Consider the following 15,608-nt stretch of genomic DNA (forward strand, 5'->3'; position numbering starts at 1 on the left):
ATAGGGGGATTTAAGTGATAGAAATGATCTACAGAGTGGTGATAGTTAGTCCAGGTATAGTCTGAAGAGATGCATCTTCAGACCACGGCGGAAGATGGGTAGTGAGGGAGAGGTTCGTAGAGGAACAGGGAGTTTGTTCCACCACTGGACAACTAGGGTGGAGAAGCTCCGTGGTAGAGACAAGATTGAACCCTTACCCGGATGGCAGGGGGTGCAAGGCAGTGGTCAAGTGGGCATATAGGATTTAATCATGTGCTGTAAGTAGACGGGGGCCATCCTGTTGGCTGCAGTGTAGGGGAGGGTCAGGACTTTGAACCTGCAGTGACTGGTAGCCAGTGGAGTGACCTCAGCAGGGGAGAACTTGGGAAGGTTGAAGACAATTAATGCGTGTAAGGTGTGTAACACACTGCTATGTGTTTGACACACAGCCCTGTTAGTTTATATTAATGTGCGTAAGGTGTGTAACACACTGCTGTGTTTGACACACAGCCCTGTTAGTTTATATTAATGTGTGTAAGGTGTGTAACACACTGCTATGTGTTTGACACACGCAGCTCTGTTAGTTTATATTAATGTGTGTAAGGTGTGTAACACACTGCTATGTGTTTGACACACAACCCTGTTAGATTATATTAATGTGCGTAAGGTGTGTAACACACTGCTGTGTTTGACACACAGCCTTGTTAGTTTATATTAATGTGTGTAAGGTGTGTAACACACTGCTATGTGTTTGACGCACAGCCCTGTTAGTTTATATTAATGTGTGTATGGTGTGTAACACACTGCGTTGTGTTTGACACACACAGCCCTGTTAGTTTATATTAATGTGTGTAAGGTGTGTAACACACTGCTATGTGTTTGACACACACTGCCCTGTTAGTTTATATTAATGTGTGTGAGGTGTGTAACACACTGCTATGTGTTTGACACACAGCCCTGTTAGTTTATATTAATGTGTGTAAGGTGTGTAACACACTGCTACGTGTTTGACGCACAGCCCTGTTAGTTTATATTAATGTGTGTATGGTGTGTAACACACTGCGTTGTGTTTGACACACACAGCCCTGTTAGTTTATATTAATGTGTGTAAGGTGTGTAACACACTGCTATGTGTTTGACACACACAGCCCTGTTAGTTTATATTAATGTGTGTAAGGTGTGTGTGTCCTCTCTGCAGGCTGTCAGGCTGTAGAGTCACACAGAGAGGCTGTGATTCTCTGGCTTCAGCTCTGTGTTCAAACCCCTCACACCTGAGAGAGCTGGACCTGAGATACAATCACCCAGGAGACTCAGGATTGAGAGCACTGCCTGCTGCTAAACTGGACACACTCACACTGCTGTAAGTACAGAGAGTTTCCACACTGCGCCTCACACACACACACACACACACACCTGAGAGAGCTGGACCTCAGCTACAATCACCCAGAAGACTCAGGAGTGAGAGCGCTGTCTGCTGCTAAACTGGACACACTCACTCTGCTGTAAGTACAGAGAGTTTCCACACTGTGCCTCACACACACATACACACACACACACATTCTCTTCTTAGCTGTCCATCGTGTCCGATGATGACGCTTGCTCCGAGGGGGGGGTGTTCAGCGTCGTTGACGCTGGTGCCACTTCATGTGGCTGTGGAGGCCGATGCGTGAGCCACACATTCGTCCACAGCTGGGGCAAGGGAGCCCAGATGTTGGGGCAATGCCGGCAGCCCTCTGGTGTTGTTTGGCACGTCTTTCGATCCTCCTCTGTTGCATGGTGTGATGTATTTGTTCGGCCACCCTGGCACAGGTGCCCTGCCATGCCGATCTATCGAGTGCCAGAGGTTCTAGTTGGATGGGGTTTATGTTGCAGCGCTTCAGGAGGTCTTTGGTGTAGTCCTTGTAGCACCTCTTTTGTCCACCAGCGGCCCGTTTTGCAGCGCTGAGTTGCCCATAGAGGGCTTGGTGGGGCAGGCGATGGCCAGGCATGCGGATGGTATGCCCTATCCAGCGAAGATGTTTTTTAGCCACTGCTGTTTCCATGCAGGTGGAGTTGGTCATGGAAAGAATCTCAGTATTGGGGATTCAATCTTCCCAAGACAGGCCGAGGATCTTTTGAAGGCATCGGATGTGGAAGGCCTCCAAGTTCGTGATGTGCCGTCTGTATGGGGTCCACATTTCTGCCCCATAGAGCAGAGTGGAGGCACATACCGCATTGTATAGGGCAACCTTGGTGCTGACCTTCAGGTTTTTGTTTTCAAAAACCCTTCTGCGGAGTCGCCCAAAGGCTGATGAGGCTTTGTTGATGCGGCTGTTTATTTCAGTGTCAAGGGAGCAGTCTGAGGAAAGTGCCAAGATAGGTGAACTGGCCCACTACTTTGAGTGGAACACACACACACACACACACACACACACCTGAGAGAGCTGGACCTCAGCTACAATCACCCAGGAGGCTCAGGAGTGAGAGTGCTGTCTGCTGCTAAACTGGACACACTCACACTGCTTTAAGTAGAGTTTCTACACTGCGCCTCACACACACACACACACACAACAGGAGTTGGGGGGTCATGGAGGGCACTCTTCAAACCAGTGTTACTCAAGAGGGTTGGGGATCTCCTGTGGAGGGTGCTGCAGGGGATCACTGCAGTAAATAAGATGTGGTTGTTGTAGTTAGGGGTTTGATCAGGGACACAGTGATGGTGGAGTTTCAGTATTACAAAGCAATGGAGAACCTGAGTGTGTTTCAGAGTGTGTGTTATAAGGGTGTTTTATGTTCAGTGGAGGGAGGGGAGCTATTTTTGCACATGGAATAGGGTGAGGGAATGGAATAAGTTTCCTTTGTGACAGATTTGTGTGTTTTTCATATGATCTTGGTTTTGTGTTTTATTGTGTCTTTGTTTTTATTTATGTGATGTCATTGGTGTGTTGAGAGTGGAAATAAAGGATGGTTAAAATTCTAAATTCTGTTCTGCTGTTCTTACAGTGTGGACCATGGAGGAGAGAACAGGACCAAACCAGGACCTAGGAAATGTGAGTGTGTATCGACACTGAACACTTTCCATGGGTACACACTCTGCTGTGTGTGTGTGTGTGTGTGTGTGAGAGAGACTTCTCTCTTACACACATAAACACACAAACAGAAGCACACATGTACACAAACACACACACACACAGATACTATCACAGCTTTCTCTCTCATACACATAATGTTAATATTAATAATGATAATTAATCTCATTAATGTCTCTGGTGTGCAGACGGCTGTCAGCTCACACTGGATCCAAACACAGCGCACAGAGGGCTGTCTCTGTCTGAGGGGAACAGGAAGGTGACACACACACCGGGGAGAAAGGAACCATATCCTGATCATCCAGAGAGATTTGAGTACGAACCCCAGGTTGTGTGCAGAGAGAGTGTGTGTGAGCGCTGTTACTGGGAGGCTGAGTTCAGTGTGTCTGAGGGGGGACAGGTTCATATAGCAGTGACATATAAAAGAATCAGCAGGAAAGGACTGGATTCTGACTGTAGGTTTGGATGGAATAAAAACTCCTGGAGTCTGGGGTGCAGTAAACTCAGAGACTCTGATAAACTCAGATACTCTGTCTGGCACAATATGAACGAAACACACATACCTGCCCCCCCCTCCCCCTACCGCAGAGCAGGAGTGTGTGATGATGATGATGGTAGAGGAGTGTGTGTGTACAGGGTAGGAGTGTGTGTGGACCGTCCGGCCGGCACTCTGTCCTTCTACAGCGTCTCTGACTCTGACACACTGACCCTCCTGCACAGATTCCACACACACTTCACTCAACACACACCCCTCTGTGCTGGATTTACATTGTGCAGATCCTCAGTGTCCCTCTGCTAACTGGAATAGAGACACACACACATACACACACAAACATGCACGTGCACACACACGCATACACACACACACACGCACGTGGGCGCACACACAAACATGCACACACATGCACGCACACACAAACATGCACATGCACACACGCATACACACACACACACGTGCGCATACACACTCGCATGCATGCACGCACACACACACTCTCACGTACACACACACACACCACATTCACATACCCACTCACACACACACACACCACACACACTCATATACACATACACACACACTCACACATACACACTCAGATACACATAGACACACACACCAACACCAACACACACACATCCACAGACACACACATACTCTCACACACACCCTTGCTCTCACACTCACACACACGCACTCACACACCCACACAAGCACACACACTCACACACTTACACACACATACACACTTTCTCACACCAAATCACTCACACCCCCAATCACACACATGCACACACACACCTACACACGGACACACACAATCTCTCGCACACACAAACACACACATTCACCAGTGCACTCTCACGCGCACACACACATGCATGCATACGTACACACGCTCATAACCGTATGCACACACACACACACTCTCTCTCTCTCTCATGCTCAGTCACTCACACACACACACCCTCTCTCTCACACACACTCACATCCACACACATTCACACAAATGCACGCACACACACACAAACTCATGCACTCACGCACACACACATACATGCGTGCAGAGACACAAACACGTGTCAACACACACACTCCTCAGTGTCCCTCTGCTAACTGGAGTAGAGACACACACACATGCGCGCACACACAAACATGCACACACACGCATACACACACACACATGTGCGCATACACACTCGAACGCATGCACACACACACACTATATATATATATATATATTTACACAGTCATATACACATACACACTCACACTCAATCACACACTCACACACATATATAAACACAAACACTCATATACACCTAGACCCTCACACACACACACATACACACACACACTCACACATATATATACGTACACTCATATGCACCTAGACCCACATACTCGCACTCACACACCTACACACACTCTCGCACACCCAGTTACACGCACACACACCGTCTCTCTCTCACATACACTCCATCACACACACACATACTCTCACACACACCCTTTCTCTCTCAGTCATGCACATGCACTCACAAATACACACACTCATGTTTACTCATGCACACGCACTCACACACCTACGCACACATACTCTCTCACACCCAGTCACTCACACACACCTACACACGGACACACACAATCTCACGCACACACACACACACACGCATGCAAACATACACACGCTCATACCCGTATGCACACACACACACTCTTTCTCTCACTCACACACTCACATACAGTATACAGACACACACATTCGCAAACGCACGCACACACACACTCATGCACTCACGCACAAACACAAACGTGTCAACACACACACATTCTCATTCCCATACGCACGCACACACATGTATACACGCACATTCTATTACCTATACGCACACACACACATACTCATGCACTCACACATGCACACACATGCATACACTTGCATGCGTGCACACACCATATACACATGTACACAAACATTCTCATACCCATACATACACACACACACACACGTATAAACACACACACATTCACAAAGGCACTCTCACGCGCACACACATACACGCGCACACACTCAAATACACAGTCTCACACACATTCACACAAACACACACACACACACTTTCTCTTACCCATACACACACGCACCTGTGTGCACACATACTCATGCACTCAATCATACTCTCACACATGCACACACACACACACTTTCTCTTACCCATACACACACGCAACCCGGGCACACACACACACACGCATACTCACGCACTCACACACATGTTCACATCAACAGTCACTCCCACAAACGTACGCATGCACACACACATTCACAACTGCACACGCACAGAAACACACTCTCACCCAATCACACACACGTCGACACACTTGCAACCTTCCTTGACCAATGCCTTACAACTGCAATTTCAGCTGTGCCCAGTATTAGCCTCAATACAGCTTTTAAACCCTGTACATGAGAGTATGATCTTTTAGCAGGTTCAGGTTAAGCACTTGCTATTTAAATATGATGATTTTTTAAAATTTTTATTACATTTTAATAAATTTATATTTCAAATGTTCAAGGTGTGTTTATATACTTTTGATTATTAAAACATTAATATAACATTAAGTGTAATAATGGCAAAAGATGGCAGGGTAAAATGTTTTTGAAGTAATAACTCTGTCTCCAGTATCTGCATCTTTGTATAAAAGAAGCCAGTGGCAAACTCCTCCAGTTAACTGCATTTTACTAGTTTTTACAGTTGCTTTCATTCATTTTCACAAGTTCCAATGTGCAAATTTCTGTGGGCAAATGCAGAATGATCACTGCAGTGTACTTGTTTCTTTTCTGTAAACAATGATGAGTTGAGTTTCCTCATTTATTGGGTCAGGATTGTTTTTATTTATTTTTTATAATCTGTTGCTTTAATTTTCTGTATTTTCAGACAACAATCTTCGATGATTAAACCTGAATTATAAAAATATCAGATGTGTTGGTGTTATGATTTATTATTGTGTGATGTATTGAACTCCTGTGACACAACAGTACTTATTTCATATTCTGTATGGGATTGTTTATGGGCTCAATATGAGTAGATCAGCATGGGGCTAAAATCTGCAAATTCATTTACAGTAGTGGAAATAAAATCTGTTGTAAGAAAAGTTGTGCAGTGTCTGATGAATGCTTGCTTCTGTTACTGGAGTGTAATCACAACTCAATACATTTTGAAAAGTCACTGCTTGTCTACTGAGCTGGTATATTTATATTACTTCTCAAAGAAATGGTTTTCCTGTAGGTTTGAACCTGGATCTGCTGCACATCAGTTGAATGGATTAGACCACTAAGCCAAATTCAGGGCAGAAGTGTGATTTGCATGACATCCAGTCTCTTGAGATGTTCTTGAGACCCTACAGTTTTTCTCATTTTTTCAGATGCATTTCTAATATCTGCAGTCACACAAATGCATTACAGTATGTTATGATTGCTTTGGCTCAATGTGGAAAACTCAATTTGCCAAACTGACTGGCAAAGTTCTTACCCTAAGACACTAATTGCAGTACCTACCCACAAAGTGCACAACTCTAAATCACACTCAGTTTTCACAATAGTCGTCTCGTATTAGTACAGTGTTCCAATGCTTATTGCTAGACATGCAGATTGTGAAATGAAGTCAAGATGTTTGCAATCCTGTCTCGTCACTTCCAGCAACATTGCCCAGGTGAGTCGCATTGCAGCACGATTGGTAATCCCAACATAAAAGGCTGTTTTACAGCACTACATTCAGCAGTGTCTGACAACATGGAGCAGCCCAATGCAGTTGGTACTGACGGACGAGTCGTGGCTGAGGCTGAGGTTGTGGTCAAGCAGGTAGCATAAATACTGCTGTATCAAATGAATTTAAAGCCACAGTGATTGACCATGTCATAAATCCAGGCATAACAATGGGAGAAGGCCTTGGGTTGTAAGGCCCAACTTAAAAATGTCAACAGTGGCATCTAATAAGAGCTTTTGGACTGCACATTGATAAGTCAATAATTTACTGCAAAATGTGATACAGTAATTACATTACAGGATTGTTGTGTTGGTGTCATTTTATATTATTTCTGTTCCGTGACGAGCCTGTAAGCCATGCTAATCATTTTTATTAGAGACCGCGCAACTCTGTCCAAAATGCCGGCTTATTCCACATGAGGGAAAATTGCGTTTGTGTTAGGTATTCCTGTGGCAATGTCTGTTCTGATAATGTGATTATTTTTCTTCTATCAGATAAGGCCTGCTGGTGCAAGTTTGTAATGTTGCATTTGTATGTGTTATTTTTACTGTTTACGTGTCAAATGTCTAGAGTGTAAATGTTTCTGTTTAAATGATTGGTTGAATAACACATATCACCGCTATTTTCACCGACCATGTTAAACGTACTCACTTGCGCGTCTCAGCTCCAAAGGCATGCTGATGTTAAACCCATATTCCAATCTGTTTGAAATGACACAAATTCTGCCTAGTCTGTTCTAACATTTTTTTACTCTACATATTGTTTATGCCCTGCAGCTGAACAAATTGGATGTGCCCATTCTACTGTACCATCTCCTCTGTAAGCTAAGAAGTTCCTTTCAGCTGACCACATCAGTATCTGTACTACTGACGTTTTATGAGAGCTGAAAATGTACAACATTGTTTATCAGAAATTATATCTGGGTGGGTAAATTGGTGGATATGCTGTAGAACATAGTTTGTCATTGATTTATAAATATACCAGTATATCCTGGGCTTTCACTGATGGTTTAATTGTGGTACATATAGCAGTGGCCTGATATGCATTCTATGTTTGCAGTTTGCTTCTACCTGACTGCTTCCCCCCAGCAGGGAAACAGAGGGGTACAACCCCCCAGCAGGGAAACAGAAGGGCACAGAAGACTCTGGGTCATCCCACCATGGATGGCGCGGGAGAGGTAGCAGGTTTTAGCAGTTTTCTAAGGTGGTCTGGGAGGATGGACAGCGTGGGAAAGTGTGGAGGACCGATCGCTCATGGGGTCAGGCTGGTGGAAGATACCACAAGCCAGGCTTAACTTCCTGATCAGGGCCAATTATGACACGCTGCCTTCTCCTCAGAACCTGCGCTAATGGTTTGGTGCGGATGAAGACACTCTGTGCTGCCCCCAAACGAGGCCTGTGGCACATTCTGTCAGGCTGTGAGACGGCTCCAGCACAGGGACACAGAGCAGGCCTCCGGCACAGGGACACAGAGCAGGCCTCCGGCACAGGGACACAGAGCAGGCCTCCGGCACATTCTGTCAGGCTGTGAGACTGTGCCAGCACAGGGGTGCTACAGATGGAGGTATGACCAGCTCCTGCGGAAGCTTCTGGAAATACTGGAGACCAGCAGACAGGAGACACCTCTCCTGTGAAAGATCAATCCTTATGGAGCTCACCCTCCCATGGGAGGAGGGGGCAGAAGCAGTCTATGAGCGGAAACGGCTGAAGTACTCCGACCTGGCAGCGGAGTGTGATAGTGTAAGGAGTGTAAGGAGGCCGGTTAGATTGCGACAGAATATCCAGTGGAGGTAGGATGCTGGGGGTTCACCCGCCAGACAGTGCTCCACCTTCTGGTGAACACGGGCATGGCAGGGGCAAGGCTGAGGAGGGCAGCTAGAGGGCTGGCCAAGGAAGCAGAGAAGGGGGGGGGGGAGTCGGCAAACACCCACTGCACCCAAAACAACAGCAGAGGATGGCAGCTGGTCTTCTGGATCAGTTTGAGCCTCTTTGTGTCCCTGGAGTAGAGGCTCCCAGCCCAGCACACACAGGTGTACAACAGCCACAATGATCTGGTAGAACATGGCCAGCATCCTGCTACACACACCGAAGGAGCGTTGCCTCCCCAGAAAGAAAAGCCTTCAGTCTAGTAGGGCTTCCAAAGACACAAACCACAGTATCAAACCATCTATCTATGTGATCAAGAGAACATGGTGTGTGTGTGTGTTTGTGTGCGTGTGTGTGCATGTTGTGCAAGTGTGTGCGTGTGTGTGTATTGATGCCCTGTGTACGTGCTCTGTGTGTACAATAAAAATGAGCATCTTCAGTGCATCAACCAGTACATTTCTTTGAAATTACACCCCCATCCTCATCCTAAATGGATTTTAATAAAACCATTATGTGCCGTGGCAGGAGCTTGAAATATCAGAGTATTTACTTTTGCTATCAGACCTGTGGGCTGTATTGGAATACTGGAAACACAAAGTGGATGCTTTCCGCCATCCAGTGGTCTTGTGACGCTATTACAAGAAACTGAACTCCAGAGGGTGAGACTCAAGGCTGAAGTTCGGAGTTTCTAAAACGTTGACTGCTTACTCCGGTTCCCTCTGTCTAATATAACATTTTTTGTAAAGATCTGAAACTATGCATTAATATAGGGAATCAGGATGGGGGAACATATTTTTCATGGCACTGTACATGAGGTAGACAGGCTTCCTTTAACAGGCTTTAATACAAGGGGCACCAGGGAGACACACACTGCACAGCCTGCAGGGGAATTCTAAGAAGTTTTCTGGATAGCGATGAAACACAGATCCCTGTCTGACTGAACCCTCCCATACCCTGGGAAATACAGGCACCAATCGTGAGTCTTATAATGTGTGAAGCGTATGATTCCCAGAGTCTTATAATGTGTGAAGCTGTATGATTCCCAGAGTCTTAGTCTTATAATGTGTGAAGCTGTATGATTCCCAGAGTCTTATAATGTGTGAAGCTGTATGATTCCCAGAGTCTTATAATGTGTGAAGCTGTATAATTCCCAGAGTCTTATAATGTGTGAAGCTGTATAATTCCAGTCTTTGCAGAGTCTTATAATGTGTGAAGCTGTATGATTCCCAGAGTCCTATAATGTGTGAAGCTGTATGATTCCAGTCTTTGCAGAGTCTTATAATGTGTGAAGCTGTATGATTCCAGTCTTTTCAGAGTCTTATAATGTGTGCACCTCTAGGACTAAAAACCCATGCCTTATGACAGATTGTTGTTAAAGTTGTGAGAGTGCGCCTGACTTCAGTTATCCTTGTATTGGAGACAGAAGTTCCACTGAATAAGTCTGCTAAATGCCCAAAAGTTTTATAAACTGCAATGTAAAATGAATTTGGGTGCATGTGTGAGTGAATAGAAAGGAAGATCTACCCTCTTAGCAGTTGGCATCAGTGGCTCTTAACTGAGGGAAGCTTGTTCAAACTGAATGGCTGCTATGCTTTCGCAAACAATACAAGGGGAAGAAGTGCCACCGTTCGGAGTGCAGTGTCCACTGCAGGTTTCTATTATCTCAGTCTCATTTCAGCCAGAACAGGACTGTGTCAGTCTGTGGGATCAGCTTTTTCCAGATGCTGTACAGCTGCACTGAGCTCTAAATCATCTGGATGGCTCATCCTGTTTATGGAGACAAGGGCGTCCAGCCATCTGCATGTCATAAAGACGGGAGAATCTGCCTAACAACTACTTAACAAATTATGTATTTAAGAAACAATTCAAGCATTAAATCAAATCCTTTGACCAAAACTTAAAATGTAACCAAAATCATGCAAAAGTCAGTGTATTAGTCTTACTTCTGAAGACTAGAATATAGGAAAGTCAAAAGGGTTTTATTTACAGAAGATGGAGATCAAACGGTTTCCAAAAAAGAAAAGCCAGACTAGCAAGTTTTGGAAAGGGGGATGATGGCTGCGTTTTGGAAAGCCAGTAGATAAAAGAATAGGTGAATGTTCTAATGAGATCTCATTTACTGATCTCATTAATATAACCTAAGCCAGGCCTATGCAGCTCCAGGTCCTGCAGGCCACAGTGTCTGCAAGAATTTCCTCTAGCCATGCACTACAGCACCAGCATTCCCTAATTATTTCACCTCCTTGGTTCAGGCGCTGTAGTACATGGAGCAAATACCTGCAGACACTGTAGCCCACGGGACCTAGTGTAGAGTAGCACTGAGCTAAGCAGGACAACCACAGAATGAAAATCGCCTAAAAACATGCCTGCAGTTTTAAGCAAGTAAACAAAATTGATTTTCAAAGTCATGAAATGTTTCACGGTTCTAAAGTGGCTGAGGTTCTGCTGCACTGGGGGGTGGGTATTGACTTTATGGTGAGCATTGACTGGGGGGTGAGTATTGACTGGGCGGGCATTGACTGGGGGGTGGGCATTGACTGGGGGGCGAGCATTGGCTGGGGGGTGGGCATTAACTGGGAGGCGGGCATTGGCTGGTGGATGGGCATTGGCTGGTGGGTGGGCATTGATTGGGGGGGCGGGTATTGACTGGTGGGTGGGCATTGATTAGGGGGGTGGGCATTGGCTGGTGGGCAGGCACTGAATCAGGACCTGCATGTCTGGCTGAATCAGGTGCTGTGTGTTTGGCTGAATCAGATCCTACATGTCTGGTTGAATCAGACCCTGCATGTCTGGCTGAATCAGGCCCTGCATGTCTGGCTGAATCAGACCCTGCATGTCTGGCTGAATCAGGCCCTGCATGTCTGGCTGAATCAGACCCTGCATGTCTGGCTGAATCAGGCCCTGTGTGTTTGGCTGAATCAGATCCTACATGTCTGGCTGATTCAGGCGCTGTGTGTCTGGCTGAATCAGGCTCTGTGTGTTTGGCTGGTGGGAGGTATTCAACCCAAAAAAGACAATTATCAAGCTGATATCCCAAAAAATAGTCTTTTCATTTGCATAACTGCATCAGTTCCAAACAGTGCTCAAGTGCAAAACAGAAGTGAAAAGAGAGGCCGGGTACCCTACCTCAGACATGAGACGGTGTGCAGGTTCTGCTTTTCACCGCCAGTCTTACCTTTTTGAACTGACGGACCCGTTGTAACCCGGTGCTTATATTAGTGCGGGTTGAAGTCCTCTTTTTCTACAGAGTTTTAAATCATTTTCCTCCACTGTGACCTAATCCTAACCCTCACAATCACAGACCAACGTTTGCTTTTCTCCAAACCTCACCATGACAGGCAGATGCTTCTCATCACACTGCAGGTTACAAGCAGGGCTCTAAACAGGCATGATCCAGAGGAACACGTGCCAGGTTAAAACTTGCAGGGCCCCGGTCGACCAGCAGAGGTCAGTGGCGAACAATCAGATGCTTTAATCCCAGCCAGCTGAAGCCTCCCATCTCTGTACTGACATGGTCCAGATTCGATACCAGAATGCAGGGCCCATCCACACACAGGAAAAGTGCCTTAACAGATACCACACCATGGGGCCCATCAACACACTGAAATGGAGCCTTAACAGATACCTGACCATGGGGTCTATCCACACACTGGAACAATGCCTTGACAGATAGCACACCATGGGGATCATCCACACACTGGAACGGTGCCTTAACAGATACCAGACCATGAGGCCCATCCACACAATGGAACACAGCCTTAACAGATACCTGACCATGGGGTCCATCCACACACTGGAACAGTGCCTTAACAGATACCACACCATGGGGCCCATCCACACACTGGAACAAAGCCTTAGCAGATACCAGATCATGGGGCCCCATCTACACACTGGAACAGAGCCTTAACAGATACCAGCCCATGGGGCCCATCCACACACTAGAATAGAGCCTTAACAGATACCACACCATGGGGCCCATCCACACACTGGAACAGAGCTTTAAGAGATACCAGACCATGGGGTCCATCCGCACACTGGAACAGAGCCTTAACAGATACCACACCATGGGGCCCATCCACACACTGGAACAGAGCCTTAACAGATACCAGACTGTAGAGCCTATCCACACACTGGAACAGAGCCTTAACAAATACCAGACTGTAGAGCCTATCCACACACTGGATTAATTGGGTATTGAAACGTGGTACCAATATAACACCGGTTCCAATACGCTCAGTACTTACCGGACCAAATCGCAACACAGATTTGAGTGCCTCATTTTGGTGCCACACGCCTTCACTAGCTAACGTTACACTCGCTCTGACGACTCGGCCAGTGACTGCAGGTACCGTTAGCAAGCCGGCTAAAGTTAAACTCAGCCCAAAGTTTAGCACGAATGGGAGGTTTCATTCAGCCAGGATTAGGTGCCTCGTTGTGCACTAGCGCCCTGGGAGGAGAGAAATGGGAGGAGGAGAAATATCCTTACATGCTACTCCAAGCAAAACCCCAAAAATGTTATTTTTTTAAATGGTAAATGGACTGCATTTATATAGCGCTTTTATCCAAAGCGCTTTACAATTGATGCCTCTCATTCGCCAGAGCAGTTAGGGGTTAGGTGTCTTGCTCAAGGACACTTCGACATGCCCAGGGTGGGGTTTGAACCAGCAACCCTCCAACTGCCAGACAATCGGTCTTACCTCCTGAGCTATTTCTCCTTGCTGCTCAAAAGCCTGCTGAGGGCCGAGGTAGGGAGACGGGCCTGCTGAATCTGTAACAACACCAGTGCCTGTCTGAGCTCCGAGTGGGTGCACGTGGGCGGGACTCCTCCACACTGAAGAGACGCCACTGACAGGGCCGGCCGCCACAAGCAGAGAACGCCCAAAATACGGCGGGGGAACGACGGCGATGAGGGAACTCCGGATGAAGGGGAGGAGGACTCATCCCCTTATCTCCCAGAAACAAATCTCAACCAGGTTTCTGCTTGTTCTCTGAGTGGCTGAAGAGCAGCCTGCCAGGCTTTTTCCCGCCTTCTCTGCTTTGAGCAGGCTCTGTTACATGAACTTGCTCCTGCAGAGTGCTGTGGGATCTTCAGATGCGGCCGCTTACGGGCAGTAGGTCTGCGGCTAGACATGGCATTAATGCAGTAATTATGCAGTTCAGTAATGTTGCAGAGGTCAGGCCTGTTCTTTTCCACTTTCTCCAGTCATGAAATGGAAAGCTATTGGATTTAATTACCCAAAAGACTGTTCTCAATACAGTCTTAGTTGGATTTAATTACCTAAAAGACTATTCTCAATACGGTCTTAGTTGGATTTAATTGCACACAGGACTGTTCTCAATACAGTCTTAGTTGGATTTAAATACCTAAAAGACTGTTCTTAGTACGGTCTTAGTTTTATTTAATTGCCTAAAAGTGGTGCGTTTGTAAATAATACTGGTTAATTATGAAACTATAATGCTAATTTTGAACATCTGTTCCTTTGGAATGTTTCAGGTTTTCAATAGTCGGTGATTTGGCAAAGGGCAATCAAGAAATACATTATTATTTTTTAAATAAAGACCTTTTACTGACAAAATATTCACATTGAAATTAATAAAACATTTTTAAGGACACATCAGTTTATTGTTTTGAATAATTTACTTCTTTTCTTTTCAAAACAAAGCCAGCCATTGTGTCCTTGTGCAGGTTTTAACTTTTTCATTGCGTTTTTCACAGGCGGAAATGTAAATACTCTCCAGATATGGCAGCAGATAGAAAAATATGTAACTTATATTCTGAAAATAAAAAAGTAAAAACAAATGCAAAAACACACGCATTGTGTGCACTGCAGGAACACGTTACTCTTTTTCTCCTTTTGAAATGAGTTTCAAAGATAGCTTGTGTGCTTGATGCCAGAACCATGACAGAATATCTGAGGCGGTCAGTTGTGTATCTTGAGGCCAATTCGCTGGACTGCACAGAGTGAGTAATAATGGGAATGTAGGTGTCTAAGTAGGCTCTTTCCTAACAGCGAGGGGGCGGGGGGTGCGCAGGGGTTTGGATACGGACTTTGCCTCTGCTTTTTGTCTCTACTTTGCCTGGTGGTGTACTAGGGGTGTAAAATGCACTGATGCAGTGTGATGCATCGATCTTACGGTGGTGATTCAACTGTATTTGGAATGATAGAATCCACTATAATTATAATAACAATTTCAAGAAGGCAATGTGCTCATTTATCTGGCAAAAATAAAATTCATAAGCTTTATATGCAAGAAGGGGGTCCTGCTAACTGTCCTTTTAACTAATTGTTGGCTACAACTTTGCCACAGTAGGACTTAATCACATGTTGGCCTTTGGTATTGAAGGTTTTTCTTAAAATTGAAATATGGCACTACTTGAAAATAAATGTGCAGAGAACTTAACGTTTGGAGTCTTGACTTGAATGTC

General features: G+C 45.6%; 2 protein-coding genes and 1 long non-coding RNA gene across 3 annotated transcripts in view; 2 read left to right on the forward strand and 1 right to left on the reverse strand.

Moving 5' to 3' along the window:
* The window catches only part of LOC135242400 (protein NLRC3-like), a 1,894,071-nt gene that overhangs the window by 1,172,459 nt on the left and 706,004 nt on the right, over window positions 1-15,608 (forward strand). The window lies entirely within an intron of this gene.
* LOC135242461 (uncharacterized) overlaps window positions 1-15,608 on the reverse strand; it is a 208,507-nt gene that overhangs the window by 83,224 nt on the left and 109,675 nt on the right. The window contains exon 2 of the long non-coding RNA XR_010326353.1: window positions 5,775-5,879. This is a non-coding gene — a long non-coding RNA (uncharacterized LOC135242461). The remainder of the gene's footprint in view (window positions 1-5,774; window positions 5,880-15,608) is intronic.
* LOC135242596 (tripartite motif-containing protein 16-like) lies at window positions 1,956-6,525 on the forward strand. Its single transcript, XM_064313748.1, has 4 exons — window positions 1,956-1,974; window positions 2,362-2,482; window positions 2,962-3,008; window positions 3,236-6,525. Exons 1-4 carry the CDS (start codon window positions 1,956-1,958, stop codon window positions 3,844-3,846), a joined length of 798 nt encoding a protein of 265 aa, XP_064169818.1. The 3' UTR covers window positions 3,847-6,525.

Source organism: Anguilla rostrata, chromosome 16 (genome assembly GCF_018555375.3).
Source record: "Anguilla rostrata isolate EN2019 chromosome 16, ASM1855537v3, whole genome shotgun sequence".
Taxonomy (NCBI): Eukaryota; Metazoa; Chordata; class Actinopteri; order Anguilliformes; family Anguillidae; genus Anguilla; species Anguilla rostrata.